Here is a 13,022-nt window from a genome sequence, read left to right as displayed (position 1 = left end):
CCCGTACATGGGACAATAAAAAAAGTTATAGGGGTCAGAAAAGGAAAATTTTAAACGTATACATTTTCCTGCATGTAGTTATGATTTTTTTTCCGAAGTGATAAAAAAAATCAAACCTATATAAGTAGGGTATCATTTTAATTGTATGGACCTACAGAATAATGATAAGGTGTCATTTTTAATGAAAAATGTACTGCGTAGAAACAAAAGCCCCCAAAATTAACAAAATGGTGTTTTTTCTTCCATTTTGTCGCACAATGATTTTTTTTTTCGTTTCGCCGTAGATTTTTGGGTAAAATGACTGACGTCATTTCAAAATAGAATTGGTGGCGCAAAAAATAAGCCATCATATGGATTTTTAGGTGCAAATTTGAAAGGGTTATGATTTTTAAAAGGTAAGGAGGAAAAAACGAAAGGGAAACATGCTATGTCCTTAAAGGGTTAAACAACCATCTTGGAATGCTTTGAAGGGGTATTCCAGGAAAAAACTTTTTTTTATATATCAACTGGCTCCAGAAAGTTAAACAGATTAGTAAATTACTTCTATTAAAAAAATCTAAATCCTTTCAGTACTTATGAGCTTCTGAAGTTAAGGTTGTTATTTTCTGTCTAAAACCTCTCTGATGACACCTGTCTCGGGAAACGACTAGTTTAGAAGCAAATCCCCATAGCAAACCTCTTCTAAACTGGGCGTTTCCCGAGACAGGTGTCATCAGAGAGGATTTAGACAGAAAAGAACAACCTCATAAGTACTGAAAGGATTAAGATTTTTTAATAGAAGTTATCTCAACTGGCTCCAAAAAGTTAAACAGATTTGTAAATTACTTCTATTAAAAAATCTTAATCCTTTCAGTACTTATGAGGTTGTTCTTTTCTGTCTAAATCCTCTCTTATGACACCTGTCTCGGGAAACGCCCAGTTTAGAAGAGGTTTGCTATGGGGATTTGCTTCTAAACTAGTCGTTTCCCGAGACAGGTGTCATCAGAGAGGTTTTAGACAGAAGTAATTTACTAATCTGTTTAACTTTCTGGAGCCAGTTGAGATATATATATATATATTTTCCTGGAATTCCCCTTTAAGTTGCATGGATACATCATCCTGCAAAAAGGGTATGTCAACATACAGACTTTAATAGCCCGAATGTATTCCCCCTCGTTTGGGTCGTTTTTCGAATATATTCAAGATTATCCTCTGACCCTAAACCATACCACACTTTTAGGATTGATGATAAACCTTTACATACTTGGGTAATGACACAAACATAGTCATTATGGAGAAGATGTATCAAAACCTGTCAGAGGAAAAATTGCTGAGTTGCCCATAGCAACCAATCAGATCGCTGCTTTCATTTTTCAGAGGCCTTTTCAAAAATGAAAGATGCAATCTGGTTGCGATGGGCAACTCAACTTTTCCTCTGGACAGTTTTTCATAAATCTCCCCCTATATGACTACATTCAAGCCATTAAAGTCTATGTGAACTGGTAAGTTGGCATCTCATTTTTACAGTATCCTTTTGGCAGATATCGGTCTTCTTTAATAGTGTTTTTTGTTTTTTCTATATTTAAAGTAAACAATAGAGAAATGGTTAACATGGGTTTTCAGTTTCATGGGGTTTTTATGATGCCGAAAGCCTTCTGTTGGCTTTTGTTCAGCTTTATGCTTGTTTTTAGCTGGCAAACTAGATTTCTCCTTCTCGCTGTTCAACCCACTTTAAACAATGGTGGCTTAAATGATCCCATTATAGTCATTTGGTTCTGTTGTGCTTCCATTTGACCTTTTTTTTTTTGTTTTTTTTATCAGATATTTTACACGTTTTTTAACACGTACAATTGACGTGAAACACAACTCCCCTCCCCTAGGACTTTGATAGCTGGAGATACAAATGTCTGAGTTAGGCCACTTATACTGAAAGCTTTTATCTACTCCAGTTTCCCTAAGAATTGACATAATGCTATGTTATCATCTTTTTCAGGGAGAACACAAAGTCAGAAATCCTAGATGATAGTTTAGAAACTGCACTTCACAGGCTGCACCTTCGGCGCCAAAACTACCTAAGTGAGAAGCAGTTCTTCAGGGAAGAGTGTGAGCGAGAACTAAAACGTCTTGAGGATGAGCAAGATTACAGTGGCTGCAGCACTCCAGCGGGGAGTGTTTTGTCTCTGGCAACCCATTTTTCAGATTGCACAGATTGTTCTGCTAACTCTAGTACCTTGCGCAGTCTATTACCAGAGAAGTTACAGATAGTTAAGCCTCTTGAAGGTAAGTGGCTCAAGTATTTAGCTCTACAGTATTATATATTTGATCTACTTTTATTTGGTTACATTAAAATGTTTACCTACTGTAGGGACATCCTAACCAGAGAATATTTTGAAGACATAGATTTTAAGCTACATATAGTCAGGCTATATTGTTTCAATACCTCAGGATTTCTGTATACGTACAGTATGTCAGTGATTGATTGTACAACACGTGTATGGCTTGTTTATTTAAACAGGGTTACTGTTCTGTTTTGGACCACAATTCAAACATGTATTTTATTTGGAATTTCAAGGTATGTAGAAATTTTCCACATTTAACTTGGGTATTATGTATCCATTAGGTTCTCAGACTCTTCATCACTGGCAACAGCTAGCACAACCCAACCTGGGTACCATTTTGGATCCCCGGCCTGGTGTACTAACCAAAGGTTTTAAAGCCCTGCCTGAGGATGCAGAATACCGCTTGTGTGATCTGGAAGAGGATGAAAAAGAAGATGAGGAAGATGAGGGTGGAATAACTTTTCAAGTTCTTGAACGAGATGATGCTGATGTGCCAAAATCCTCCTTGAGTATATTCCTGCCACCAATAAGCCTGACACCAGCCACAACCTCTGGTGATTATACATTTTTGTCTAGTAGTACTGTTTTATTTTGGCTTGACAGTGGGTTTTTACTGTCTGCATAAATTCCTGTGAATATGTGTCTTAGTAACTGTCCTACTTTTGCTAACCTTTTGCAATACCTTTAGCACACTTCATATAGTGGCTCATAAATATGTTATAAAAATACTTTGTGCGCTTATGAGTTTAGTTTGTATTGTGCAAATAGCCTCACCTTGTTTTTTGTCTGTATTACAGCCACAAACCCTGGAAAATGCCTGGGTGGCACCAATTCAACTTTTACCTTCACTACTTGCAGGATCCTGCATCCATCTGACATCACTCAGGTTACCCCCAGGTAAGGAACAAATTTCTAGTCTTTCCAAGGAATGAACAAAAGTACAATGGCTGATAAAGTATTAAAGGGATTGTCCCATGAGAGACATTATGTCTCCACATCCATCATGTTCAACCAATGAAGAAAGGAGATGGATGAAAGGAAGGAAGGGAATGTGATTCTATATCTCTAAATATGCATTCATGTTAGTTTGTTCTTAGAATGTATCTAAGCCTGTTTTGAAGTCCTCAACTTTTTTTTATTATTACTGCAACCAGTTCCTGATGTAGACTGTTCCACAGATTCACAGTTCTTATGGTAAAGTTGATAGCATATCTCTAAGATTTGCAGTCCATGCCTGATCAGTGGGTGTCTGAATTCTGGAACTCAAACTTCAAGAACAAGGTGACAGTAACACACTGTCAATTGATCTCTTCTCAGCTCTGCTAGAGTGTCTCTGAAGGCCGCATAGTCAGTGGCTAACCCAAAAAGTAGAGTAGTTCTATTCTAGCACCGCTCCTACTTATCTCTAATGCTATGCCGTTAATGTCTGACCTAAACATTGGTTCTGGGCCTTAAGGTTTTTTAATCTAGGTGTTTAAAAGGGTTGTCCCATCCAAGCAATTCCATCTTAGAATTAATCTCCTCACTAGGAGGGAAACTTATCAAAGTCTGTGTAGAGGAAGAGGGGTGCATTTGTCCCCATTAAAAGAAGATATCTGGTTGCTATGGGAAATTGCACCACTCTTCTTGTACTCAGGTTTCAATAATTCCCCCCCATCCCCAATGGTGCCTAGCTTCCTTATCCCCCTATGAGAAATGTTACCTGTTATGGCACAAATTTAGCTACAGTCATGGCCGTAAATGTTGTATTTCTCACAGAAAAGGATTGCAGTACCACATGTTTTGCTATACACACGTTTATTCCCTTTTGTGTGTATTGGAACTAAACCAAAAAAGGAGGGGAAAAAAAATCTAATTGGACATAATGTCGCAACAAACTCCAAAATTGGTCTGGACAAAATGATTGCCACCCTTTCAAAATTGTGGAAAAATAAGATTGTTTCAAGCATGTGATGCTCCTTTAACCCCTTAAGGACCAGGCCATTTTACACCTTAGGACCAGAGCGTTTTTTGCACATCTGACCACTGTCACTTTAAACATTAATAACTGTGGAATGCTTTTAGTTATCATTCTGATTCCGAGATTGTTTTTTCGTGACATATTCTAATTTAACATAATGGTAAAATTTTGTGGTAACTTGCATCCTTTCTAGGTGAAAAATCCCAAAATTTGATGAAAAATTAGAAAATTTAGCTTTTTTCTAACTTTGAAGCTTTCTGCTTGTAAGGAAAATGTATATTCAAAAAAATTTTTTTTTAAATTCACATTTCCAATATGTCTACTTTATGTTTGCATCATAAAATTGACGTGTTTTTACTTTTGGAAGACACCAGAGGGCTTCAAAGTTTAGCAGCAATTTTCCAATTTTTCACAAAATTTTGAAACTCTCTTTTTTTCAGGGAACAGTTCAGGTTTGAAGTGGATTTGAAGGATCTTCATATTAGAAATACCCCACAAATGACCCCATTATAAAAACTACACCCCCCAAAATATTCAAAATTACAATCAGTAAGTGTTTTAACCCTTTAGGTGTTTCACAGGAATAGCAGCAAAGTGAAGAAGAAAATTCACAATCTTCATTTTTTACACTCGCATGTTCTTATAAACCCAATTTTAGAATTTTTACAAGGGGTAAAAGGAGAAAATGTATACTTATATTTGTAGCCCAATTTCTCTCGAGTAAGCACATACCTCATATGTCTATGTAAATTGTCCGGCGGGCACAGTAGAGGGCTCAGAAGCGAAGGAGCGACAAGAGGATTTTGGAGAGTACGTTTTTCAGAAATGGTTCTTGGGGGGCATGTTGCATTTAGGAAGCCCCTATGGTGCCAGAACAGCAAAAAAAAAACACATGGCATACCATTTTGGAAACTAGACCCCTTGAGGAATGTAACAAGGAATAAAGTGAGCCTTAATACCCCACAGGGGTTTCACGACTTTTGCATATGTAAAAAAAAATTTTTTTTCACTAAAATGTGTTTCCCCCCAAATTTCACATTTTTGCAAGAGCCTTGTATTGCGTCCGCAGAGCATTTTACGCCCACATATGGGGTATTTCCGTACTCAGGAGAAATTGCGTTACAAATTTTGGGGGTCTTTTTTTCCTTTTACCTCCCGTGAAAATAAAAAGTAAAGGACAACACCAGCATGCTAGTGTAAAAACTGGTGTTGACCCCAACTTTTCTTTTTCATAAGGGGTAAAAGGAAAAAAAAGCCCTCAAAATTAGTAGTGCAATTTCTCCCGAGTACGGAGATACCCCATATGTGGCACTAAACTGTTTCCTTGAAATACGACAGGGCTCTGAAGTGAGAGAGCGCCATGCGCATTTGAGGACTAAATTAGGGATTGCACAGGGGTGGACTTAGGGGTATTCTACGCCAGTGATCCCCAAACAGGGTGCCTCCAGCTGTTGCTAAACTCCCAGCATGCCTGGACAGTCAGTGGCTGTCCGGAAATGCTGTGAGTTGTTGTTTTGCAACAGCTGGAGGCTCTGTTTTTATAACACTGCCGTACAATACGTATTTTTTTTTTTTATTGGGGGGACAGTGTAAAGGGGTGTATATGTAGTGTTTTACCCTTTATTATGTGTTAGTGTAGTGTAGTGTTTTTAGGGTTGTTCACACTGGCGGAGGTTTACAGTGAATTTACCACTAGGAGTTTGTGCTGCGGCGAAAAATTTGCCGCAGCTCATACTTGAAGCAGAAAACTTACTGTAAACCCGCCAGTGTGAATGTACCCTGTACGTTCAAATGGGGGGGGCAAACCTCCAGCTGTTTCAAAACTACAACTCCCAGCATGTACTGACAGACCGTGCATGCTGGGAGTTGTACTTTTGCAACAGCTGGAGGCACACTGGTTGGAAAACCTTCAGTTAGGTTCTGTTACCTAACTCAGTATTTTCCAAACAGTGTGCCTCCAGCTGTTGCAAAACTACAACTTCCAGCATGTACTGATCGCCGAAAGGCATGCTGGGAGATGTAGTTATGCAACAGCTGGAGGTACACAACTACAACTCCCAGCATGCAGAGACAGCTGTTTACTGTTTAGGCATGCTGGGAGTTGCAGTTTTGCAACATCTGGAGAGCTATAGTTTAGAGACCACTGCACAGTGGTCTCCAAACTGTGGACCTCCAGATGTTGCAAAACTACAACTCCCAGCATGCCCAGACAGCAAACTGCTGTGTGGGCATGCTGGGAGTTGTAGTTTTGCAAGATCTGGAGGTGCACAGTATAGAGATCACTGTGCAGTGGTCTCAAACTGTAGACCTCCAGCTGTTGCAAAACTGCAACTCCCAGCAAGCCTAAACAGCTCTCTGGGCATGCTGGGAGTTGTAGTTTTGCAACATCTGGAGGGTTACAGTTTAGGGACCACTATAGTGGTCTCAGACTGTAGCCCTCCAGATGTTGCTAAGTAACTCACCGGCTTCCGTCGGATCCAGGGAGCTGCGTCGCCGTCCTCTTCTTCCGCCGATCGTCGCCCGCTGCCGTCGCCGATGGGTAAGTGGATCTTCGGCGCCGGTCCCTGTCGGTTTCCCCATCCTGCCCCGCCTATTGTGGGTGGGCAGAACGGGGACACCGAAAGTAAACCCCTCCACCCCCGATCTGCTATTGGTGATCGCTTCTAGACCACCAATAGCAGAGATAGGAGGGGTGGCACCTTTATTTTCCGGGTCACCGGGTCACTATAGACCCGTATGACCCGGAATAGCCGCAAATCGCAAGTGTGAATTCACTTGCGATTTGCAGCGATCGCCGACATGGGGGGGGGGGGGGGTCTGATGACCCCCCTGGGCATTTGCGCGGGGAGCCTGCTGATAGAGATCAGCAGTCACCCCGACCCGGTCCCCGCCCGGCGCGCGGCGGGGACCGAAATTCACACGGGCGTACAGGCCCTTGGTCCTTAAGTACCAGGGAGCAAAGGCATACCTGTACGCCCTTGATCCTTAAGGGGTTAAACTCACCTGGGCAAGTAACAGGTGTGGGAAATATAAAAATCACACCTGAAAGCAGATACAAAGGAGAGAATTTCACTTGGTCTTTGCATTGTGTGTCTGTGTGTGCCACACTATGCATGGACAACAGAAAGAGGAGAAGAGAACTGAGGACTTGAGAATCAAAATTGCGGAAAAATATCAACAATCTCAAGGTTACAAGTCCATTTCCAGAGATCTAGATTTGCCTTTGTCCAGAGTGCGCAACATTATCAAGAAGTTTGCAACCCATGGCACTGTAGCTAATCTCCCTGGGCGTGGACGGAAGAGAAAAATGTATGAAAGGTGTCAACGCAGGATAGTCTGGATGGTGAATAAGCAGCCCCAAAGAAGTTCCAAAGATATTCAAGCTGTCCTGCAGGCTCAAGGAGCATAAGTGTCAGTGCAAACTACCTGTCGACATTTAAATGAAATGAAACGCTATGGCAGGAGACCCAGGAGGAGGACCCCACTGCTGACACAGAGACATAAAAAAGCAAGACTACATTTTGCCAAAATGAAGCCAAAATCCTTCTGGGAAAACGTCTTGTGGACAGATGAGACCAAGATTGAGCTTTTTGGTAAAGCACATCATTCTACTGTTTACCGAAAACAGAAAGAATGAGGCCTACAAAGAAAAGAACACAGTACCTACAGTGAAATATGGTGGAGGTTCAATGATGTTTTGGGGGTTGTTTTACTACCTCTGGCACTGGGTACCTTGAATGTGTGCAAGGCATCATGAAATCTGAGGATTTTGGGTCGCACAGTACAGCCCAGTGTCAGAAAGCTGGGTTTGCGTCCCAGATCTTGGGTCTTCCAGCAGAACAATGACCCCCAAACATATGTCGAAAAGCTCCCAGAGATGGATGGCAACAAAGCGCTGGAGAGTTCTGAAGTGGCCAGCAATGAGTCCAGATCTAAATCCCATTGAACACCTGTGGAGAGAACTTAAAATTGCTGTTGGGATAAGGCGCCCTTCTAATAAGAGAGACCTGGAGCAGTTTGCAAAAGAGTGGTCCAACATTCCGGCTGAGACGTGTAAGAAGCTGATTTCATTAATTGTTTCCAAAGGGCGTGCAACCAAATATTAAGTTAAGGGTGCCAATAATTTTGTCCAGCACATTTGTGGAGTTTGGTGTGACATTATGTCCGATTTTAATTTTTTTCCTCCCTCTTTTGGTTTAGTTCGAATAAACATGTGTATAGCAAAACATGTTACTGCAATCATTTTCTGTGAGAAATACTTGATTTTCTTGAAAATTTTCAGGGGTGCCAACATTTATGGCCATGACTGTATATAAGCAACTATATAGTATATGGTCCTATTGGATTTCCCAAATCAGAAGCAACTTTCTATTCATAAAAGGAAAAAGTATTTTTATGATATTTTCTCTTATGTGCTTTTTGCTTAATTCTTTTTCATTTTATCATGTTAAAATATGTTTTTTTGTATCTGTTTCTCTGTCAGTTCCAAGTACACCTCATCATCATTCTTTGGCAGTGGAAGCTCTTGTTCAACCAGCACATGTGTGAGTTCTCCTGCCATTTCCTGTCGTTTGAGCCTTGGAGAATATTCTGGTAAAGCATCTGATCCCTCCATGAATAATACCAGTAATTTGACTAAACTGCTAAAAGAACAAGGCATATCTGCTAAAGTCAACAGGCCCATTGTTCAAGAGAAACCATCACGTCCACAAAATTTGCTTCTTCCCTCCACTCCGCCCAATTCTCCTTCCCACTCCCCTTGTCCATCTCCTCTGACATTTGAACCAAGAGCAAATCCTTCTGAAAATTTCTTGGCAGTTTCAAGGCCCGCTGAGAGCTTTCTTCAAGAAATGTATGGTTTAAAGTCCACACGAAGCGTGGCGGATTTGGGGCAAATGAAGCTGAGTTTGGTAGAGCGACTAAAGCGTTTAGGGATTGCTAGAGTAGTCAGTCAACCATGCACAGGGGAACAAACGCAGGGGCCAGCATTAAACAATGGACTTAAACGACAAGAGTCTGCCATGTTTACTTCAACAAGCAGCAGTCTCATGGGTGGTTTGAAAAGGAACCAGAGCCTTCCAGCTATTATTGGTGGACTTGCTGCTCCTGTTTGCACATCCTCTCCAAGAATGGGTAATTTAAAAGAAGAATAAGCCTGGAATAAAATGGACTGTGTGCATGTCCGCCGAATAAAGAACGAATTCTAGAAAGTTTTATGTGCAAAAAGTTGAGGGTTTAAGCATGTTGTGTAAGAGGGAAATGATTCTAGAGAGTTTCAGCTGAAGGATTTAGAATGTGTCTGAAAAGCCTAAGAAACGTAGAAGTGTATGTGGACTTGGTGAAATGGTGGATGCTGTTGGCTTCTTTTGAAAGCACACACAAAATATTTACCATGATCGGTTTATTCCCCTCAGACAGCTGGTTTTAATCGCTGCCATTAATATTTTTGCGCCAGTTGACGCCAAGACTATTTCTACTGTATAGTGTAGGAGCTAATGCTATACTGTTACATAAAGTGTTAATAATCAATAAGTGTAAATAGTATTGGATATTCCAACAAGCTTTATATAATTTATATTATTAATGAATGTACGACATCCAGTTTATCAAGATCTGTGAGCTTAAGAAGGAAATAATAAAATAAAAAAAGTCGAATGAAAAATACTTTTTAAGTCTAGGCAGTGTTAACGAGCACATCAGATCTGTTGACTAGTCTGGTGTAGTAAATAATTGCATTTCCCCTGAAATAATTATTTGCCAAGCTATGTACTCATGTAATTATATGCTATGTAATTTTCTCCTGGAAACGTAAGAATAAATTTGACCCCTTATTAGCCTGTCATGTCTGTATACAGAGTCAGGCTGGGTTAGGAGTGTAGGGACACCTCTAGGTGGAATAGCAGAACACACATGTATAGTGAAGGATGCTCTAGAATTGTTATATCAAGGAAATGCAATTATTTATTACAGACTAACTGTCTGCTTTCCTGACGACATGTCTATTTTAAAAATTGTCAAGTTACCTATTCTTTTTAAATACCGTACAGGGCTAGAAGCTTACATTTTGAGCACTTTAGTTTTTATGTTATCGGACTTGAGCATTCAGTTAAATACTGGTCCACTTATTAGTCCATATTGTATTTAAATGCAACATAATATTTGGATGGGGGATAGCTAGGTAAGTCATCCACAATTCCCAAGCCAGCTATTACCTTTACCTTTGTGGTAAGAAAGGGCATTCTACAACAAATATTGATCATTAGAGAACATAGATTTTTCTATCTGAAAAGCACAAACTTTGTAATTTTATTAAAAAAAAGAAAATGGATGACAAAAGGAAATATTTATTATTCTGAATGCAAATTCCTTCTTTGCTATGTGGTAGAATAATAAAAATGAGATCTTTCTTTCTATGTGATAATCCTCTTCAGGTATGGTTATCTGTAAAACAATGTATACGATTTGTAATCTGGTGCAAAATGCATTCTGTGCAATATCAGAAACCCTCAACTTGTCAATTTTGTAGAAATATGAGCCATTCTCTGTGTCATTTCTATGGATAAACTACAACGGACCTAATACTGTTCTATTCTTGTACCAGCTCATGGTTAATTCTTACAATATTACTTGTCGGCAATTGCATGGACTATATAATTACATTATTTTGAGTGTTAGTTGCTCTGTAGATCTGCCTGGTTTATCTTGATAAAGTTTGTCCCAAATAGATGGGGCTTTTGTGAGGACAAATATGGTGTCCAGGAATGTAGCATTTTCCATTTTTGTGGTTACAGTCCAGTAATGAGATATAGAACAAAACACATGGATTTAGGCATTAATAACAACAAAAAAACTAACAATGATAATGTTGCCAGCAGCCAGTCAGATCACTGCTTTATTTTAAAGGGGTTATCCAGGAATAGAAAAACAGATATTTTTTTTCGACCTGAAGAAGCTGATTTTAAAAGAACTTGGCTCTATTTTTCTTTTCAGGATAACCCCTGTAAAGCTACAGCAGGAATCTGGTTGCCAAGGGCTACACAGACTGTAGTATGTTTGTATGCATTAGGCCTACAGTAAATTGTCTTGATACATTGTCAGGTTTTTATTGCTTCTTCTAAATTGCTTCTTCTAAAAAAAAAAAAAAAAAAAGTTTGCACTAGGCATTATTTCTTAGTCTGCTTTCCTGTTTTTCCTAATTCACAGTCCACTAATTCTGTAATCTGAAAATAAATTTTTTTTTCCTGTTACCAATTTTTTTTCCCCCTTTCCATTTTTAAGAACAAAAATTGCACTAATAATAATGAAGCATTATTTTAAATATTTTGTTGCTTTTATGTAATACAGAGTTCTATTGTGTATTTGTATCAATACATTTACTTTAGACTTTCTGCCCTTTGCAGGTAAATCTGTTAGTACAATTGACAATTGAGTTGTCTTATTACTATCATTGAATGGCCTATCATTTTGCTGAAACTTTTCTGCCCCTGTGGATATATACTCTGATATATAAAGAAGTAAAGGGAATGTTAACTGTATGTGAGACAACATTTGTAGATATTTTGTTCTTTTCATTTGTTTTTGAGGCCTGTTCATATGAAGCAACGTTGTACCATTTACCTATGGAAGTTTTCCCTTAATTCCTACAGTAAGTTGCCGCATCACAATCATTTGGGGTTTCCTGTCGATAACCACTAACCAGGCCTGAATAGGGCTGAAACACTTGTGACAGCTGATAAAGTTATTGTGTTAGTGCTTTGTACAGTAATATAGGTCACTGCATCACACAGACTGGAGGATCAGCTCAGCTTGGCATGAAAACAGTCTGTTATTGGACATAGGTCTAGGCAAAGAACAGTCCTTTTTCAGACTCATTTACCAGCAGGATAGCGACCATTGTTGTGTTTAACTGTTTTTTAGGCCTCCCTTTTAATAGAATGTTTTTAGTAAATACTTAGAATACAATACTGTAGCATCTTTTCTTATAGTTGTGCATGTTTTCTTTCCTGTGTTATTACTCCTGGAAATGTAAACATTTGTAAGCATGACTTAGTGATGAGTGGGTAAAGATATGCCTTTATTGACGAGAGGATTGGTAACCCCCAGTTGTTTCCATGAGGAATAACAGAGTAATGGCAGAACCCCTATAAGAAAAGATAGTCCAGAACTATATACAAGTAAGTAATACAAGTTTTTACTGTAACATACACGTAATGAGATGGTACCAGTCTATACAGTCTATCAGACCATGTCATGTGCATTAACTGCTAACATCTAATGGCATGTGATGCACATCATAACTGCATAACTTTCATCTTTAGCCAGTGGAAAAGCTTTCTTGTATAAAGACACCTGTTTTGGGATGGGTTCAGATTTGGATTGTTTTGTCAAAATACATCTGTTACTTAAAGTGAGAAACAAAGCAACACTTTTCCTTCAGGTTCTTCCCACAGTGGAGTTCTTATGACCAAATGTTTCCATCCTCTGAACTTTTATCCTGTGTATTTATATGTATATTTGCCATGACATGGCCAGAGGGCCTGGTGATGAAGAAATGTTTCTTAAGGTTAACAAAGGAAAAAAACATGAAAAAAGTACAGTTATTTATCCTGAAGACAAACTGATCTATGTATGTATGTGTAAATATATATAATGCCTTGTTGCACTGTTGCTTTAAATATGGTGACTATATAATATTGTATTCACTTTTTTGTTATCACCAATAAACATTTTCGATCTTTGTACTT

At 39.0% G+C, this 13,022-nt stretch overlaps 1 protein-coding gene across 6 annotated transcripts in view; it reads left to right on the top strand.

Annotated features, from left to right (window-relative positions):
• TRAK2 (trafficking kinesin protein 2) overlaps positions 1–13,022 on the top strand; it is a 60,421-nt gene extending 47,399 nt beyond the window's left edge. For all 6 annotated transcript variants that reach the window (XM_056536256.1, XM_056536261.1, XM_056536260.1 and 3 more), the window contains 4 exons: positions 1,973–2,259; positions 2,600–2,872; positions 3,116–3,215; positions 8,762–13,022. In XM_056536256.1, the coding sequence (XP_056392231.1) occupies positions 1,973–2,259; positions 2,600–2,872; positions 3,116–3,215; positions 8,762–9,431 (1,330 nt within the window). In that variant the 3' untranslated portion in view covers positions 9,432–13,022. The remainder of the gene's footprint in view (positions 1–1,972; positions 2,260–2,599; positions 2,873–3,115; positions 3,216–8,761) is intronic.

The sequence above is a fragment of the Hyla sarda genome, chromosome 8 (genome assembly GCF_029499605.1).
Source record: "Hyla sarda isolate aHylSar1 chromosome 8, aHylSar1.hap1, whole genome shotgun sequence".
NCBI lineage: Eukaryota > Metazoa > Chordata > Amphibia > Anura > Hylidae > Hyla > Hyla sarda.
The sequence above is the reverse complement of the archived record's forward strand: the minus strand, read 5'-3'. Positions and strand labels throughout refer to the sequence as shown.